This window comes from Peromyscus eremicus, chromosome 2 (assembly GCF_949786415.1).
Source record: "Peromyscus eremicus chromosome 2, PerEre_H2_v1, whole genome shotgun sequence".
Lineage (NCBI taxonomy): Eukaryota > Metazoa > Chordata > Mammalia > Rodentia > Cricetidae > Peromyscus > Peromyscus eremicus.
This window is the reverse complement of record NC_081417.1, coordinates 129,738,522-129,756,383: the sequence shown is the minus strand read 5'-3', so window position 1 is coordinate 129,756,383 and position 17,862 is coordinate 129,738,522. Positions and strand designations below refer to the sequence as shown.

The following is a 17,862-nucleotide window of genomic DNA, read 5'->3' as shown; positions in this document are numbered from 1 at the left end:
TTGGGATAACACTAACCAAACAAGTGAAGGACCTGTTTGATAAGAACTTTAAGTCTCGAAAGAAAGAAATTGAAGAAGATATCAGAAAATGGAAGGATCTCCCATGCTCATGGATAGGTAGGATTAACATAGTAAAAATGGCAATCTTACCAAAAGCAATCTACAGATTCAATGCAATCCCCATCAAAATCCCAACACAGACTTGGAAAGAAAAATACTCAACTTCATATGGAAAAACAAAAGACCCAGGATAGCTAAAAGAATCCTGTATAATAAAGCAACCTCTGGAGGCATCACCATCCCTGACCTCAAGCTCTACTATAGAGCTATAGCAATAAAAACAGCTTGGTACTGGCATAAAAACTGACATACAGACCAATGGAATCGAATTGAAGACCCTGACATTAATCCATGCACATATGAATACCTGATTTTTGACAAAGAAGCCAAAACTATAAAATGGAAAAAACAAAGTATCTTCAACAAATGGTGCTGGCATAACTGGATGTCAATATGTAAAAGATTACAAATAGATCCATATCTGTCACCATGCACAAAACTCAAGTCCAAGTGGATCAAAGATCTCAACATAAATCCAATTACACTAAACTTAACAGAAGAGAAAGTAGGAAGTACTCTTGAACGCATTGGCATAGGAGATCACTTCCCAAACATAACACCAGCAGCACAGACACTGAGCACAACAATTAATAAATGGGACCTCTTGAAACTGAGAAGCTTTTGTAGGGCAAAAGACACGGTCAATAAGACAAAACAAACAAACAAAAAAACAAAAAACAGCCTATGGAATGGGAAAAGACCTTCACCAACCCCATATCTGACAGAGGGCTGATCTCCAAAGTATATAAAGAACTCAAGAAACTAGACATCAAAATACTGAGCAATCCAGTTAAAAAATGGGCTAAAGAGATAATTCTCAAAAGAAGAATCACAAATGGCTGAAAGACATTTAAAGAAATGCTCAACATCCTTAATCATCAGAGAAATGCAAATCAAAACAACTCTGAGGTACCACCTTACACCTGTCAGAATGGCTATGATCAAAAACACTAATGACAATCTATGTTGGAGAGGATGTAGAGCAAAGAGAACACTCCTCCACTGTTGGTGGGAGTGCAAACTTGTACAACCACTGTGGAAATCAGTATGGAGGTTTCTCAGAAAATTGGGAATCGATCTACCTCAAGACCCAGCCATACCACTCTTGGGCATATACCCAAGGAATGCTCAATTATACCACAAAGATACATGCTCAACTATGTTCATAGCAGCACTATTCATAATAGCCAGAACCTGGAAACAACCTAGATGCCCGTCAACTGAAGAATGGATTAAGAAAATGTGGTACATATACACAATGGAGTACTACTCAGCAGAGAAAAACAATGACAGCATGAAATTTGCAGGCAAATGGATGGAACTAGAAAATATCATCCCGAGTGAGGTAACCCAAACCCAGAAGGACAAACATGGTATGTACTCACTCATAAGTGGATTCTAGATATAAAGCAAAGAACAATCAGACTGCAACCCACAGAACCAGGGAGGCTACATAGCAGGGGGGACCCTAGGATGGCTGTGGCTTATAATAAGTTTTGGTTTTACTCAATTACTGGGCAAGCTTCAGTGAAACATTTCACTCTTAGGATAAGAATTTATACTGTATCAAGCTGATAATAAAAAAATAAATGAATAAATAAATAAATAAATAAAATGAAAAAAAAAATCAGAAAATCTAGGTAAAGTTCTTTGTGCCATTCTGGTAAACTGCTATATTTTAAACCACTCCATAAACATGAAATTATTTAAAAAATATAAAGTTAAGCCAGGCAGTGGTGGCTCACACCTTTAATCTCAGCAGAGGCAGGCAGATCTCTGTGATTTCAAGGCCAGCCTGGTCTACAGAGTGAGTTCAAGACAGCTAGGGCTACACAGAGAGACCTTGCCTCGAAAAACCAAAAAAAAAACCAAACAAAACAAAACAAAAAAACAACAAACAACCCACCTCCACCCTCCCTCACCCCCATCCCCCGCCAAAAAAGTTAAGAGGTAAGAGTGGTGGTACAACTTCAAACTCAAGCCCAGCCTAAGAAATGAAAGAGGCTGGAGTAACTCAGTGGTGAAGCATTTGCCTAGCATGCAAGAGGTCTCAGGTTTGAGTGCCAGCATCTAAGGGAGGACAAAAAGTGAGACAGTCAAGACACAGTCCAATCAAAACAGCAGATGGCCAGGCGGTGGTGGCACACGCCTTTAATCCCAGCACTCGGGAGGCAGAGCCAGGCGGATCTCTGTGAGTTCGAGGCCAGCCTGGGCTACCAAGTGAGTTCCAGGAAAGGCGCAAAGCTACACAGAGAAACCCTGTCTCGAAAAACAAAACAAAACAAAACAAAACAAAAAAACAAAAAAACAAAACAAAACAAAACAAAAAACCAGCAGATGACTTATCTACTACATATCACAGAAAGTGTAGCAAGGAATTCTCTCTTTGCAAATAATCTTGGTCTGTTCGCTGTGAAAGTGGGAATACTACTACTTAACATTATCCATAGTTAATCAAAATTAACTACATATCTACTATGCAACTGTATATATGATAAAGGCACTGACAAAAATGCGTACTTTACTAAGTATAGAGAGTTCGATGGTAGACAATTATATGCTGCCAATTTGTTGCTACTTCCTATGGTATATTTCTTTTCCCCAATCACAATATAAATATCTCAAAGGTTGGTTTATTACTGTTTTGTATTTCCTGTAACATCTAGCTCGTTGTTAGACAATAATATGTGCTACTTGGCTGGGGAGACGGCTAAGAGAATAAAGTTCTTGCTGCACAAGCATGAGGACCCGAGTGAGCCCTAGCATCCTTGTGGAAGTTAGATGCGGTGGTATTCACTTATAGTTCCAGAGCTGGGGAGGCAGATACAGGAGGATCCCTGGGACTTGTTGGCCAGCTCCTCTAGCTGAATCAGAGAGCTCCAGGTTCAACAAGAGATTGTATAAAAAAAAAAAAAAAAACAACGTGGAAAGTGATTGTGGAAGAGGTTTAACATTGACCTCTGGCCACCAAATACAGGTCGATTCACATACAGGAACACATTTAACATACACATGCACAAACATACAAATATTCACACTAGCAATTACACAGTGTGTGTATCTTTTTTTTTTTTGAGACGGAATTTTTCTGTGTAGTCCTGACTGTCCTGGAATTTGATCTTTAGACCAGGTGGCCTCAGATCCACAGATATCCCCCTGCCTCTGCCTCTGAGTGTTGGGATTATGGGCACGCGACACCACCACCTTGCCAGTGTGTTTATCTAAAAACAGGTATACACAGAAGTAGCATAATGTAACGAATAAGAACTGAGCTTCTAAAGCTATCCACTATCAGCATGGTTACTTACTTACATATAAGTACATTAATTAACCTCTTTATTCTTCAGTTAAATGGGATCGATGGTATTTTAAATACACAGGTTTGTTATGAAGATTAAATGAGTTAATATATGTAAAGAATTTATAATAGTATTATTGACCAAGCTATTAAAATATTTAAATTGCTTTCCAGTGGCAGTAGCGCATGTCTTTATTCCCAGCACTCAGGAGGCAGAGGCAGGTGAATGAGGCTAACCTATTCTACAGATTGAATTCCAGGATGGCCAGGGTTACACAGAGAAACCCTGTCTTGAAAAAAACAACAACAACAAAACAAAAAAATAAAAATAATTTAAGTTGTCAGGTATAGTGGCACATGTCTTTAATTCCAACATCGGGAAGCAGAGGCAGGTGGATCTCTGTGAGTTCGAAGCTAGCCTGGTCTACAGAGTGAGTTCCTGGACAGCCAGAGCTACATAGTGAGATCTTGTCTTGAAGAAAACAAAAAACAAACAAACAAAAATTTAAGTTAGGGCGGTGGTGGTGCATGCCTGTATTCCTAGCACTTGGGAGGCAGAGGTGGGCGGATCTCCGAGTTAGAGGCCAGCCTGGTCTCCAGAGCAAGTTCCAGGCCAGCCTGAACTACACAGAGAAACCTTGTCTCAAGGAAAAAACAAAAAACAAACGAACTAACGCGCCCCCCCCCAAAAAAAAACAAAATACATTGCTTGTTAAGCAAGCATGAGAACCTGAGTTTGAATCCTCAGTATCCACATAAAAACTGGGGGTGGCAGCATGTGCCTCTAACCCCAGGAAGGGGTGTAGAGGCAAAGACAAACAGATCCCAATCTAGCTGAAATAGCAAGTTCCAGATTCAGTGAGAGATCACGTCTTTAAAAAAGGGGGGGTGAGGAGGGGAGGACACCCAATGTTAACCTCTGTCTGGCCTTTACACATGTACACATGCACAAGTTATCTGGCACACGCATATAAGCATATATGTCTGCATCCTCCCACCTTTCTTTTGAGACAGGTCTCAATATGTAACTCAGGCTGGACTTGAACTCATGACTGTCCTGCCTCAGCCTCTGGAGAGGTGGGAGCACGGCTGAGTACTACTATCCCTGGCATGCTTCACTGTTGTCCCTATGTCTCCAAGAGTGTAACTGTGTGACATTTAGCTTGGTGACTGAAGCACTCAAGGCCATCCATCAATCACACGGTAGCTGGTCCATCTCATCATATGCAGTGTTTGAATGTGAATGAGGAAAAAAATTACAATTTTTTCCCTGAAACCAAAATTAGTGAAATCCAAAGAAGGAAAATCAAATATGGCCAATAGAAGCTAAATTATAGGGGTTGGGGATTTAGCTCAGTGGTAGAGCGCTTGCCTAGCAAGCACAAGGCCCTGGGTTTGGTCCTCAGTTCCAGAAAAAAAAAAAAAAAAAAAAAGCTAAATTTTGAAAATAATCCCAAATGTCACACACAACTCTAAAATATATCAATTCACCTATCATATGACAATTTGAGACTATAGTAAAGTTTGTAAAGGTTTAATTATGAGCTATCAATTTAATAGAGGAATAGAGAGATGGTATTTCTAGATCTAATTTGGAGTGTTTAACATACTCAAGTTCTTAGACTCACAAAAACCCTGAATCACTTGACTGTCCTGGGAGCCATAATTTCCAGCCAGGCTATTTTTGGCTATGTTGCCACATGGCTTTCCTTCTTGGGCTTTCCTCCTCGTATTGTTTCTTTGTGGCTGCCATAGTAACTGTAAACTCTGAACAGAGGTTATAGACACTCCTGTTTACCACAGCGAACTCCACTTGGGGGCAGAACTAGTGACTTCAGAATGTTTACCCGGTGAAGAAAGACTACACAAACAAGGTTAAGGCAGCAAATAAAATTATGAACTTTCATTTTTAAAAATTGTCATATTCAAATATTCCTACTTTTTTCTACTTGATTTTTACTTCTCTGATTGACTTTTCTATCTTCTACAGTTATTCCCGTCTCCATTTATCACTACTCCATCAGTAAATCTGTACTCTACTCCTACTCTACAAAAAGTTCATTTGGAGTTCAGAATTCTAACTCATTTTATGACATCAGCATGATCCTGATGCCAAAGCCAGATAGAGACAGGATAAATGACAGGGATGTTTACTCATTACACAAACACAAACATGCTACACAAATTAAGAACAAATCAAAACTACATAGGCAGGAGCAATGGGCAAAGGCGGGTAATAACGCCAGTATGGAGAGACAGGGTAGGGAGCTGCAGCAAGTTCAAGGCCAGCCCAACCTACACAGCAAGTTCCAGGGTAGCCAAGACTACATGGTGAGAAACTGTCCCAAACAACAGAAAACCATATTTAAAAACCAGACTAATGGTTGGCCAGGTGGTGGTGGGTGTACACCTTTAATCCCAGCACTTGGGAGGCAGAGGCAGATGGATCTCTGAGTTTGAGGTTGGCCTGGTCTACAGAGGAAGTTCTAGATAGCCAGGGCTATACAGAGAAACCCTGTCTTGAAAACCAAACCCAAAACAAAACTAAACCCAGACTAACGGTCTGTACCACAGATTTTGAAAGGTCACAAATGTACAGCTTCTACCATCAGAGATATGGTTAGTTCCCCATAACTTTACAATCCTTGGGCTGGCTTAGCAACTAGCTTTTTTCTGCCCCCCAAGGGCTGGCACTAAAGGTGGGCCACCACCCTGAGGCGGTAACTAGCTTTGACTAAAGGAGGATAGCTGAAGTGACATGTCCCAAGTTTACGGCTCCACACACCTGGTAGCTTCCGTTTCCACTGTTAGAACCTGCTGATGGCAAACAAGTCGTGGTGACTAACTAAACTAAAGGAGAAAGCCAGCTCTCACAGCTGAGCCCCTCGATACCTTCCTCAGTCCTCAGGTGGAGGGTGGGCTCTGAGATAACAATGACAGTTATGGGTCAGAGCAGACCAACAATATCTTCCAGAATATTAGTGCCAGGCACCTGAAAGCCTGGTGCATTGGAGAGCATCCTGGACTCTGAATCCAGAGAAAATGGCAGATGATATTGATACTGAAGCAATGCTTGAGGCTTCTTACAAGAAGGAGGGAAACATACTGAGCAGTGCTAAATCTGAAGAACATAGCAAAAGGAGGTGGGGGAACAAGAGCAGAAACTACAGCCATCAACGATACAGAAGTAAAGTAAGGAACAAAAGCAAAGCAGAGCCAGGTGGATCTCTGTGAGTTCGAGGCTAGCCTCGTCTACAGAGTGAGATCCAGGACAGCCAGAGTTACAGAGACCCTGCCCAATAAACAAACAAACAAACAAACAAACGCAAAGTAAAATAAAGAGAAAGAGTCAAAGCCTTGGACGGAAGTAAAGCAGAAGCGAAGAAAAGAGGTGGGCCACTAGAGAAACTGAGATCACAAACGCGAAAGCAGCCGAGGAAGGCCCTATTCTGTTCCAAACTTAAACAAACAGTTGCCATCTGAATAAAGACCGTATAGAGCTGGAGAGATGGCTCAGTGGTTAAGAACACTGGCTGCTCTTGCAGGAACTCTGGTTCGATTCTATCATCCACACTGAGGCTAACCACCATCTGTAATTCCAGTCCCAGGGGATCTGAAGCTCTCCCATGATCTCTTTGGGGACACATGGTGCACAGACATACATGCAGGCAAAACGTATGTGGATTAGCCCATAGCATCAAATTAAGCCATGGCATTTCTGAGGAAAAGACCCTTCAGAGACGGGCATGGCATCACATCCTTGTAATCTTTCTACCTGGGAGGCCAAGGCAGAAGGACCTTGAGTTTAAGGCCAAAGCCCATACTACATAAGAACATCCGGATTCAAAACACCCAAACCAACCCAACGGAAAAAAAAAAAAAAAGAGAGAGAGAGAGAGAGAGAGAGAGAGAGAGAGAGAGAGAGAGAGATTCAGAAAAGACAAGAAGCTGGTACTCAACAAGCAAACAGACAGACAGACAGACAGACAGACAAAAGAAGAGCTCTGAAAGGGAACACTAGTGTAAAATCCTGGAAGATGAGGTTCTAGGACAGTTTTCTGCAGGCAATGGACACCAATCATCCAAATAAGGGATTTCAAAGAGTTTGTGTCCTTTTTTGTTTTTGCTTTTGTTTTGGAAACAAGGTCTCTCTATATAGACCAGCTGGCCTTGAACTCAGAGATCTGCTGCTTCACCCTCTGAGTGCTGAGACTCAGGGTGTGAGCCACTATGCCCCACAATATAATTAAAAAAAGAAAGAAAGAAGGAAAGAGAGGAACTCAAAACAGGGCTGCTGCAGCAGCAGCAAACAACTCCCAAAAAGGAAGAGCCGCACCTAGGAGCCTTAGGCGGATGTGTTACATTTAACACGGCTGTGGACAGGCTTTTGAGGATTTTTATTCCTTTTAGAGATACTGAAAATATCCAAACTGGGAGGTGGTACCATACACCTTTGATTCTGGCACTCGGGAGTAGAGGCAGGCAGATCTCTGTGAGTTCGAAGGCAACCTGGTTTACAGAGTGAATTCCAGAACAGCCAGGGCTACATAGAGAAACCCTGTCTTGAAAAACAAACAAAACAAAACAAAAAAAGATGTGACAAAAAGACTTGGGAGAATTTAATAAATCGGGCCCTGGGTTTGATTCCTAGCACCATTGGTGGAAAAAGGGGGCTCAATATGGTGCATCCTTTAATCTCAGCATTGGGAGGCACAGATAGGTGGATCTCTGTAAGAGTCCAGACTGTTCTGCATTGAGAGTTCCAGCTAGGGCTACAATGTGACTCATTTAGTGAGATTGTCTCAATAAGAAAAAGGAGATAATTTGAACTGAAGGATTACCCAATATGCTAAAATGTAGTTCAGGACATTCACACAGCTGGAGCTGGGGTTGGATTAGCAATAAATACAAAGTAAACAAGCACGCAATACAACAAAACAGTATTTAGGAAAATAAGAACAAGAAAAAAAATGTACAAGACTCAGCTGTGACTACTACATATAATCATAGTAATATAACCATTAAATATCTAGTTAATAATATGATTCCAATAGCCACATTAGGAAGCTGTATGGAGTTTAAAAACAGGAGCAGACGGTATGGTAAAACAGACCTACATCTTTAAGTTCCTGAGTAGGAAATCAACAGATAATTCCTAAAGCTAAGATATAAAAACACCGCGGCGAGGCAGCTCACACCTTTAATCCCAGCACTCGAGAGGCAGGTGGATTTCTGTGAGTTCCAGGCCAGCCTGGTCTACACAGCAAGCTCTAGGCCACTCATAGGCTATGTAGCAAGACAGGTAGAACTTTATAGTTAGACCCTCTCTTAAAAAAGTATACTCAAATGTACATAGGTTATAAGTAAACACTAAACCATTTTGTATAAAGGGATGAGTATAGAGAGCTGTGATAGTGTGTGGATATGTATGTGTGCTTTCATCCCTGAGTCCTAGAGCCAGTTCCTCACAGATATCAAGAGACAAGTGCCATGTATTCAATTATCTGAGACTTAAATAGAATGTAATCCTTCCCATATACAAAAAGATGTAACAGAATTTAATTAATAGTATAAACATTTAAGCATCAGAGACTATCTTGATTTTATGTCATGAACCCCCAGCACAGTATCTACTGTGAATAGTAGGTTCCCAATAAATGTTTCTTATATGAAAGGAAGAACGACAATAATAATTATAAAATCGACTCTCATCTACCTTACCTGTTTTTTTTTTCCCCTTCTGACCTGGAACTGGTTCTATGCTATCTTGTCCTTTTCTCATTAACATGGCAAGTGATGCATCATAAGCTCTGAACAGGTCCACAACCTCATGTAAGGCAACATCTGTTATCAGATCGCAGCTCAGGACCAGCACATCTGTCTGTCAAATGAAGAGAGGAAAGTAAACATCACAAAAAATAATGACTCACATAAATCATTAAAGACAAGCATATCACAACTTAGAAACATACAAATCACACAGTATGTTCAAATCTCGTTTGAACAGAAAAAAAAATAGTAAAATAAATGGGGTTGTCCTAATGGAATTGTGCTGGGGCAGGATGTGTAATCTCTGCTGCCCCCTTGTGAACCTTAATGGGCAGTCCTGAGATACTTCTGGCACCAGATCTTCAAGGACAGTCTTAAAGCTATGAAAACTATTACACTGTCTATTTCTATGACTGGAATAATTTTTTTTTAAAGTTTTTAAGTTTCTCTGTGTAGCCCTGGCTGACCTAGAACACACAGAGATCCACCTGCCTCTACTTCCCAAGTGCTAGAATTAAAGGTTTGTGCCACCACAGCTGGGTAGAAATAATCTTTATAAAACATTAGGGGCAAGAGAGATGACTCAATAGTTAAGAGAAGAGCACTTACTACTCTTGCAGAGGACCTGAGTTTGGTTACCAGTACCCACATGGCTGTATTAGAGAGGATCTGATACCTCTTTTGACCTCCACAGACACCAGGAGTTCACTTCACACACACACACACACACACACACACACACACACCAGGCAGACAAAACACTCTGACACATAAAGTAAAGATAAATCTAAATTAATACCTCATTCTTTGCTAATTCACATTCTAGGTAGTGAACAATTACAATATAGTTTGAAGCATATACAAAGAACCCATTTAATCTTGTAGCAACATCATATAAACAGTATTGTTATTATTAACAGTATTGGTCTCTGTAGCTGGAAGATTTCTCCGGTCCTGCCTGGGCCCTGCAGTTGAGACAAATCTCTCCCACCCGCATCCCACAGCCACTTGGTCCCAAATAAACACATAGAGGCTTATCTTATTTAAAAATTATATAGTCTATAGCAGGCCTCTTGCTAGCTAGCTCTTATATCTTAAATTAACCCATAACTACTAATCTATGTATCGCCACACTTCCCATGGCTTTATCTATGTGCCATTACATGCTGCTCCCTGGATAGCAGGATGGCATCTCCTCCCTGCCTCTCCTTTCTGTGTCTCTCTCTTGGATTTCCCACCTGCCTCTAAGCTGCCTTGCCATAGGCCAAACAGCTTTATTTATCAACCAATCAGAGCAACACATATTCACAGCATAAAGAAAGACATCACACAGCACTTTCCCTTTTCTTTCTCATCAAAAAGGAAGGTTTTAACTTTAACATAGTAATATTACATACAATAAAACAGTTATCAAAGCCAGGCAGTGCTGGCGCATACCTTTAATCCCAGCACTCGGGTGGCTGAGGCAGGTGGATCTCTGTGAGTTTGAAGCCAGTCTGGTCTACAGTATCTAGTCTATTTGTATTTGGCAAAATTAAAGAAAATATTATATTATCTATCCTATATTTGTGAGTCTAAAGTTTCATATCTAATTTATCGTTTATCATAACCAAGGAAAATTATAACCATCTAGACTTCAACTACATCAAAGACTTCAGAAGGATATAATATTACCTAAGTAAACAGGAAGAACATTGTAAGCAACTTCCAAAAATCTGGAAACAAGAGACAGCTGCCTGCCTGGACAGTCATCCAAAGTTCCTCTGTAACGTTGGGGCATCCATCTTCAGCCAATAGGCCTAGTCTCTCAGTCACTTTTTCCTGTGTCCTGTAGAATGTCTGACAGTCTCCTCTGCAAAGCTGAGGAACCTGAAGGACCATTTTACCTTGTTTTGGCAAACTCAGTGGTCATTTTCATATGAGTCCTGCATGTCCAGTTTATATAACATATTATTAGCAGTCCAGGCAAGAGCAGTTTCTTGCCCAAATGGCTATTCTTGCCAAGAAGAAGATAAACTCCATGAGTGTCTTTGATGCCCATCCTCCTCTCTGAAGTAAATCAGTGCTGCCAGGAGCAGACTTGTCTCAACCTTCTCCTTGCTCTTTCTCAGAGGTCACATACAATAGCAGGAAGCACCGCCTCCTTTGGGCCGTATAGCCCAAGGTTATGGGCGAAGCAAATACCATTACAGGCCTCTTTTTATGGATAGGAAAAGTGAGGCCCATTACTGCAATCAGTGACTAGTATTATACACTAGGCATTTAATAATTGGTGAATGAGGTCCTAGGGATGTAGCTCAGTGGTATGGCAAGTGCTGAATGTGTGTAAAGTTCTACATTCAGCTGGACAGTGATGGTGGATGCCTTTAATCCCAGCACTCAGGAGGCAGGGGCAGGTGGATCTCAGAGTTCAAAGTCAGCCTGGTCTACGGAGTGAGTAGACCAGGAACTCAATCTGTAGACCAGGCTGGCCAGGGCTATAAAGAAATCCTGTTTTGAAACCAACTCCCACTCCAAAAGAAAAGTTCTACATTGATCTCTACCAGCAAATTAAGCAAAAAATGATAAGTGAATAAATCACTAAAGAGTCTCTCAGCCTTAGCGCCACCTTCCTCAAAACTGCACCACGAGAGCGAACGCCCAGGCTCAAGTCAAGAGAGGAAAGATGAGGCAGAGGTGCAAGAAGCTTAGCTTGTGTCCCACAAAGGCTGCAGGGGCAGAGGGAGGGACTGAAGGACGGGACGCTGGGACAAGTCGTGGACTGTGTGCTGCTGTCAGTCACGAGTCCCCGTGATCTGGAACATCACCACCGGCTCAGAGACCACCAGAGACTTGACTGTCTACACCCAAGACAGTCCGGCTGGCCCTCTGCCCTGGACCTGCGGCATTCTGCACTAACACTTCTGTTCTCACTGCGGCCAAGGGTAACTCTTGTACAATAAATCACCTTTCTCGCTTCTCAGCTGAAGAATAAACTAATAATCATTGAAGAAAATATTTTCTCATAATGGTGGAATTTCTTTTTTTTTTTTTTTTTTTTTTTTGGTTTTTTCGAGACAGGGTTTCTCTGTGTAGCTTTGCGCCTTTCCTGGATCTCACTCTGTAGACCAGGCTGGCCTCGAACTCACAGAGATCCGCCTGCCTCTGCCTCCCGAGTGCTGGGATTAAAGGCGTGCGCCACCACCGCCCGGCTTCTTTTTTTTCTTTCTTTTTTTGTTTTTGTTTTGTTTTTTTGAGACAGGGTTTCTCTGTATAGCCCTGGCTATCCTGGAACTCACGCTGTAGATCAGGCTGGCCTTGAACTCACAGAGACCCACCTGCCCCTGCCTCCGAATGCTGGGATTAAAGGCGTGCAACACCACTGCCTGCCTCAGAATGGTGTTATTTCTGATTACCATCCCAATAATTCAAATGAATTACAATGCAAACTACTGCTGGCGGCTAGGGATGTAGCTCGGTCGCACAGTGCTTACTCAGGACACCCGAAGCCACAGGCTGTTTTCAGCACTGTATAAACCTGGGTGTGGTGGCACACGGGGCTGCAAAGCCAGCAATCGAGAAGCAGAAGGAGGGGCTTGAAAGATAAAAGTCAGGGCAAATTTGAGGCCAGCTTGTCTCAAAAAAGAAACCAGGACCAAAAGATGGCTCAGCAGGGAAAGGTGCCTTGCTACCAACCCCGATAACCTGAGTTCTATCCCTGGGACCCAGAAAGTAGGAGTAGAGAATCAACTCCTACAAGGTGTCCTCTGACATGAACTAATTCATATGAGCATGTATGGTGATATTTTATTTGTATTAAAATGTTATTTGTATGTTAATAAATAAAGTTGCCCCGGGGTCAGAGCTATTAGCAAGCCATAGGAAAGCAGGGCAGTGGTGGCGTACGCTTGTAATCCCAGCACTTGGTAGGCAGAGCTAGGTAAGTCTCTGTGTGTTCAGGGATACAGCCAGTATTGGATACACATGCCTTTAATCTCAATACCAACCATAGAAGATCTGGAGGTCTATACAGACAGGCAGTGACGAGGCGGTCATGTGGTTGGGTTTACAACCAATGAGAAGGCAGAACAGAAATTCTATATAAGGACTTTAACACAGAAAGTAGCTCTGGTTCGGAGAGGTAGGACCACCGCAGGAGGAAGGGTAAGGTTTTAGCTCTTAGCTCTGACCTCTTGGCTTTCTTCTTCGCATTGGTTCTGTGTTTCTTATTTAAAAAGACGGTTGGTTACATCTACAAGCATGCACAACTCTACAGCTACAAGATGTAATAAAATTTTAAAGAAAGTAATAATGGTAATTAATGTTTATGAATGCTTACTATTGACTAGGAATTTGTACACATTTTTTCTGCTTTCAAAACAACCCTATCCAGTATGAACTACTATTAGTAGTACTTTATACATGAAGAAATGAATTTGTAGTTGTTATGCAACTGTTTAAGAGTTAACAAGTAGAAATATCTGTGTACCTAAGGAATCTTTATTGTTCAAGAGTGCTGCAAAAACAGAGCTTCGCTTGTTTGAAGACCCACTTAAGGGTAGTCTAGTCCACAGTGTCTGAAATAAACTTAGGTCTCTCTTAGAGTCGGAAGTACAGTTCAGTGATAGAATGCTTGCATAGTGTGCACAGGACCCTAGATGCAACAGCAGTACTGCAAACAATAAGTCAAAGAGATCTGTCCTATAATGCATATTATGGGTACCACACAAAAGCTAGAGTATCATATTCTAAGAGTAGCTAAAAAGTAAAAACTGAAATGTGCTAAGTGCAAGGTTATCAAGATGGTAAAGGGGCTAAAAACCACAAGAGCTGAAAAAACAGCTTTTTTGCAGTAAGGAAAAGAAAATGAACACAGGGTTGGAGAGATGGCTCAGTGGTTAAGAGCACTGGCTGCACTTCCAGAGGACCCAGGTTCAATTCCCAGCACCCACATGGCAGCTCACAGCTGTCTGTAACCTCAGTTTCAGGGGACCCGATACTCTCACAAGGACACATATGCAGACAGAACACCAATGCTCATAAAATAACAATTAAAAAAATAATAAAGAAAATATAAAAAAAAGAAAGTGAATGCATATACAGTTGTGTGGTGTGGAGCACGCAGGAGGAGGTTATGAAAAAAGTAGCAGCAGCCAGGCATGGCAGTGCATGCTTATAATCTCAGTGCTCAAAAGGCTGCACATGAGGATCATAGCTCAGAGGGCAGCCTGGGCCACCTAGTACAAGAAAAGGAAAAAAGAGAAAATAACACTCTTCAAATACTTGACAACATTTACTTATTTTGAGTCAGGGTCTCTCGACCAAGCTGAGGATAACTTTAACTCTGATCCTCCTGTCTTCATCACCTAAGTGCTGAGATCACAGGTGTGTGCACTGTGCCTGGTTTAAATGGTGCTCACTCTTACAAGAGCCAAGATTTAGCTAAGCAGATCAACAGGAAAAACTAGATCAATAAATTATTATAAACAAAAGTATTTTTTTTTAAGATTTATTTATTTATTATGTATACAGCATGTATGACTGTGGGCCAGAAGAGGGCACCAGATCTCATTACAGATGGTTGTGAGCCACCATGTGGTCACTGGGAATTGAACTCAGGACCTCTGTAAGAGCAGTCAGTGCTCTTAACCTCTGAGCCATCTCTCCAGCCCCAACAAAAGTATTTTTAAGTAAGGTATGGTGGCACATGCCTGTAATCCTAACACTTGGAAGCAAGAGGACTGCTCTAAGTTAGAAGTTAACTGGGCTGTATAGTGAGACCATGTTTCAAAAATGAAGTATTTTTGGTTATGTATTCCCTTGCTGTGAAAAAAAGAGTAATTTTGTGTTGAGTGTAGTAGCATATGCCTATAATTCAAGAACTCAGGAGGCAGAAGCAGATGAATCAGGAGCCGCCCACCCCCACTCTACCCTCCCCCCAAAAAGAGCAATCAGACAGCATCTTAACATACAAGCCAAGGAGGAAAAAGTCTGCAGAATATACTTTTTGGTATATGATTTTTCAATACAACAGCACAGAAGCTGCTCCACTTCATCATAATGAAGACAGCTGGTGGAGGGGGAAAATCTTTTTTTCTTAATATTTGCCTTAATATTTGTTTTTATAAGTTGACTGTTTTATGACTAATCGAATTAGGTGTACCTTAAACTAGACAAAACGACTCTGCAGATGTCCCTGAAGTGGTGACAAAGTTGTCTTGGGAAATAAATGCTGACCTTATTTAGTATCTGCAAAAGTGTTGAAATCTGTCATCACTGTGAATGCCAAACAAGCAAGCCTTATATAATTGTGAGCAGGCCTGTAGGCTTATTTCTCTTTGCTTTTAGATGACTTTTTCCCCTACTGAATTGTGTAACAGTTGTCAGTGACCTCGACTTGTCTGTGTGTCGTGTGCTCCCCCCCAAACAGAACAACTCACTGGGCCCCTCCCTGCCAGAGTAAACAATACAAGCTGAGCTACAAGGAAGACTCTAAGAAAACTCTGAAACTAGACCAGCTGCCCGGAGGAGGTGTAGACCAGTCACTTAGAAAGGACACTCTCCAACCTGCTGAGCTGCCTTCAAGCTGTGCAGCGTGCTCCAGGTTCCCAGCCTTCGTCGGCTGTCACTCATGCTGGTGTGAGCCTTGGTGATACAGCTATCTTTGAATCATTTCTGCTCCTGTGAGTAACCCCTTCCCCATACTCCTGTAGGTGAAATCAGGAGTTGATAAAAATCAAACTCATTAGAAAACCAAGTTGGACCTCGGTGGTGTCCGTACCTGGTCTGTCATGGATGTGCTATCGAGGTGAGTAGATGTGTGTGTGTCTCCCGAGGAGAAGTTCTGTCATACACCATTAATACAAAATCCCAAAGGATTACAGGGACTGACCCTCCTCCCTCTGCTGTCTGGTTGCCATCTGTTCTCAGGCTGAAAAGCAGGGCCCAGGACACAGACGGAGTCCTGTTTACAGGCCCCCATGACTGTCCCAGGGAATGGACCAGGTAAGATCCACAGCAAACCAAACACTCCCCTGCTAGTAGCTGTTCCACTACATCCATAGGAGAGATTTGCTGTCTCATCAAAAAGCTGGAAATCCTAGAAGAAAAAATGTCTAAAGAGAAACAAATTGGAAACTAATGAGTCAGAAGTACTACTGATTATGTGTGGCCACAAGCCATGAATAAACGTGGATTGTTTGGACTGTGAAGTAACTGTGATTCAGAATGCAACTAATCTGAACACACCAGCCTTCAACTGCCTTGTGTTTCAAGGGATCAATCCTTGTCTAACACTAACAGCCTCTCATGCAGAAACATCTCCAAAGACCCACCTACTCTAGTCCACCAGTCTTCATGCTTCACTGGAAGGCTGCACCTAAAGAAGCCAGGGTAACAGTGAGGGTAAAAAGCACAGTTTTGAAGGATAATAAACATGTGCCTTGTTGACATATACCAACATACATGGTCTCCAATAAACATGTGCCTTGTTGACATATGCCAACATACATGGTCTCCAAGAGAGAGCATCACTTTAGTATTTAGGAAGAATTCAAGACACCCAGGAATTCTAACTACAAACTACTGCCAGTTAGTGTTGACTAAAGCAAACACACTAAGCTCAGAAAACTCAATGACAGTGCCACAACAAAGCCCAGAAATATCTCATTACAAGAACATTTTCAATCAAGCCAAAACCACGGAGTAAAACGGGAAAAAACTCGAAAGTTAAACAGAAAACCGGATGCTTGTCTGTGTGGTGGTGACAGAGAAGTGAGAACTACTGGAATAGCTTTGTTCCTGGCAGCTGTTCCATGGCAGATTGTGACAAATAATACAATCTGGCAAATGATTTCCTACACCAAGGAAAAAGAAAAACATAGCCCCCCTGGAAAAAAGTGCCAGGGTTTGGTAAAATACCATGCTTTTACCCACCCAGCACTTCCCAAACAATGGCTAGGATCCAAATCACCACTCCCTACTCTATCCCTGCCCACCTGGAACTAATGAATTGCTATTTGGTGTGACTAGAAACAGCCAATTTATATTTTCCTATGTGGTCCAACTTAATCCAATCTCTAAAAGTAGTTGTAGGCTTTTACAAGCACCACAATTAACTGTAATGGAGACATCACTGGTTTAGTTTTGGTTGAAAATGCTTAGGAAAAAAATTCCCAGTCTGTAGTTCCTAATAGCAAAGGGCCAACTGCCAGTTTATTTTCACTGAGACTGGGGTGGTAGGTGCACAGAGGGATGATTGCTGGGTGTGGTGGCACAAGCCTTCTATCCCAACACCCTGGAGGCATAGGCAGGCTGATCTCTGTGATTTTGAGGCCACTAAGGGTTACATGGTAAGACCTTGTCTCAAAAAAAAAAAAAAAAAAAGAGAGAAAAGAAAAAAAGTGATAATCCTTAGACTCAGAGCTAAATATTCTTCCTGTCATACTGTCACCACTATCCAGGCCTGAAGTCAGAAACCTTGCTGGCATCCAAGACTGAAACTCTCCCTCTTCCACCCAGACTCCACATCCAACATCTTCTGGTTTTCCTCTTTATTTCTACGGCCCCAAAACCTTTTCCTAGTCTTTAAACATTTTTAAAATAAAAATTACCTAATGAAAGCACTTATAAAAACATCATTCACCTAGATTAACAAACACGTGCACAGTCTTAGACTCTACACATCTCAGCTAACT

General features: G+C 41.7%; 1 protein-coding gene across 3 annotated transcripts in view; it reads right to left on the bottom strand.

Annotated features, from left to right (window-relative positions):
- The window catches only part of Eif2b3 (eukaryotic translation initiation factor 2B subunit gamma), an 83,888-nt gene that overhangs the window by 45,009 nt on the left and 21,017 nt on the right, over nucleotides 1-17,862 (bottom strand). For 2 of the 3 annotated variants that reach the window (XM_059254816.1, XM_059254817.1), the window contains exon 4: nucleotides 9,140-9,299. In XM_059254816.1, coding sequence (XP_059110799.1) covers nucleotides 9,140-9,299 — 160 coding nt within the window. Of the gene's footprint in view, nucleotides 1-6,203; nucleotides 6,316-9,139; nucleotides 9,300-17,862 lie in introns of those variants that run through there. The other variant, XM_059254818.1, reaches the window with a different exon arrangement.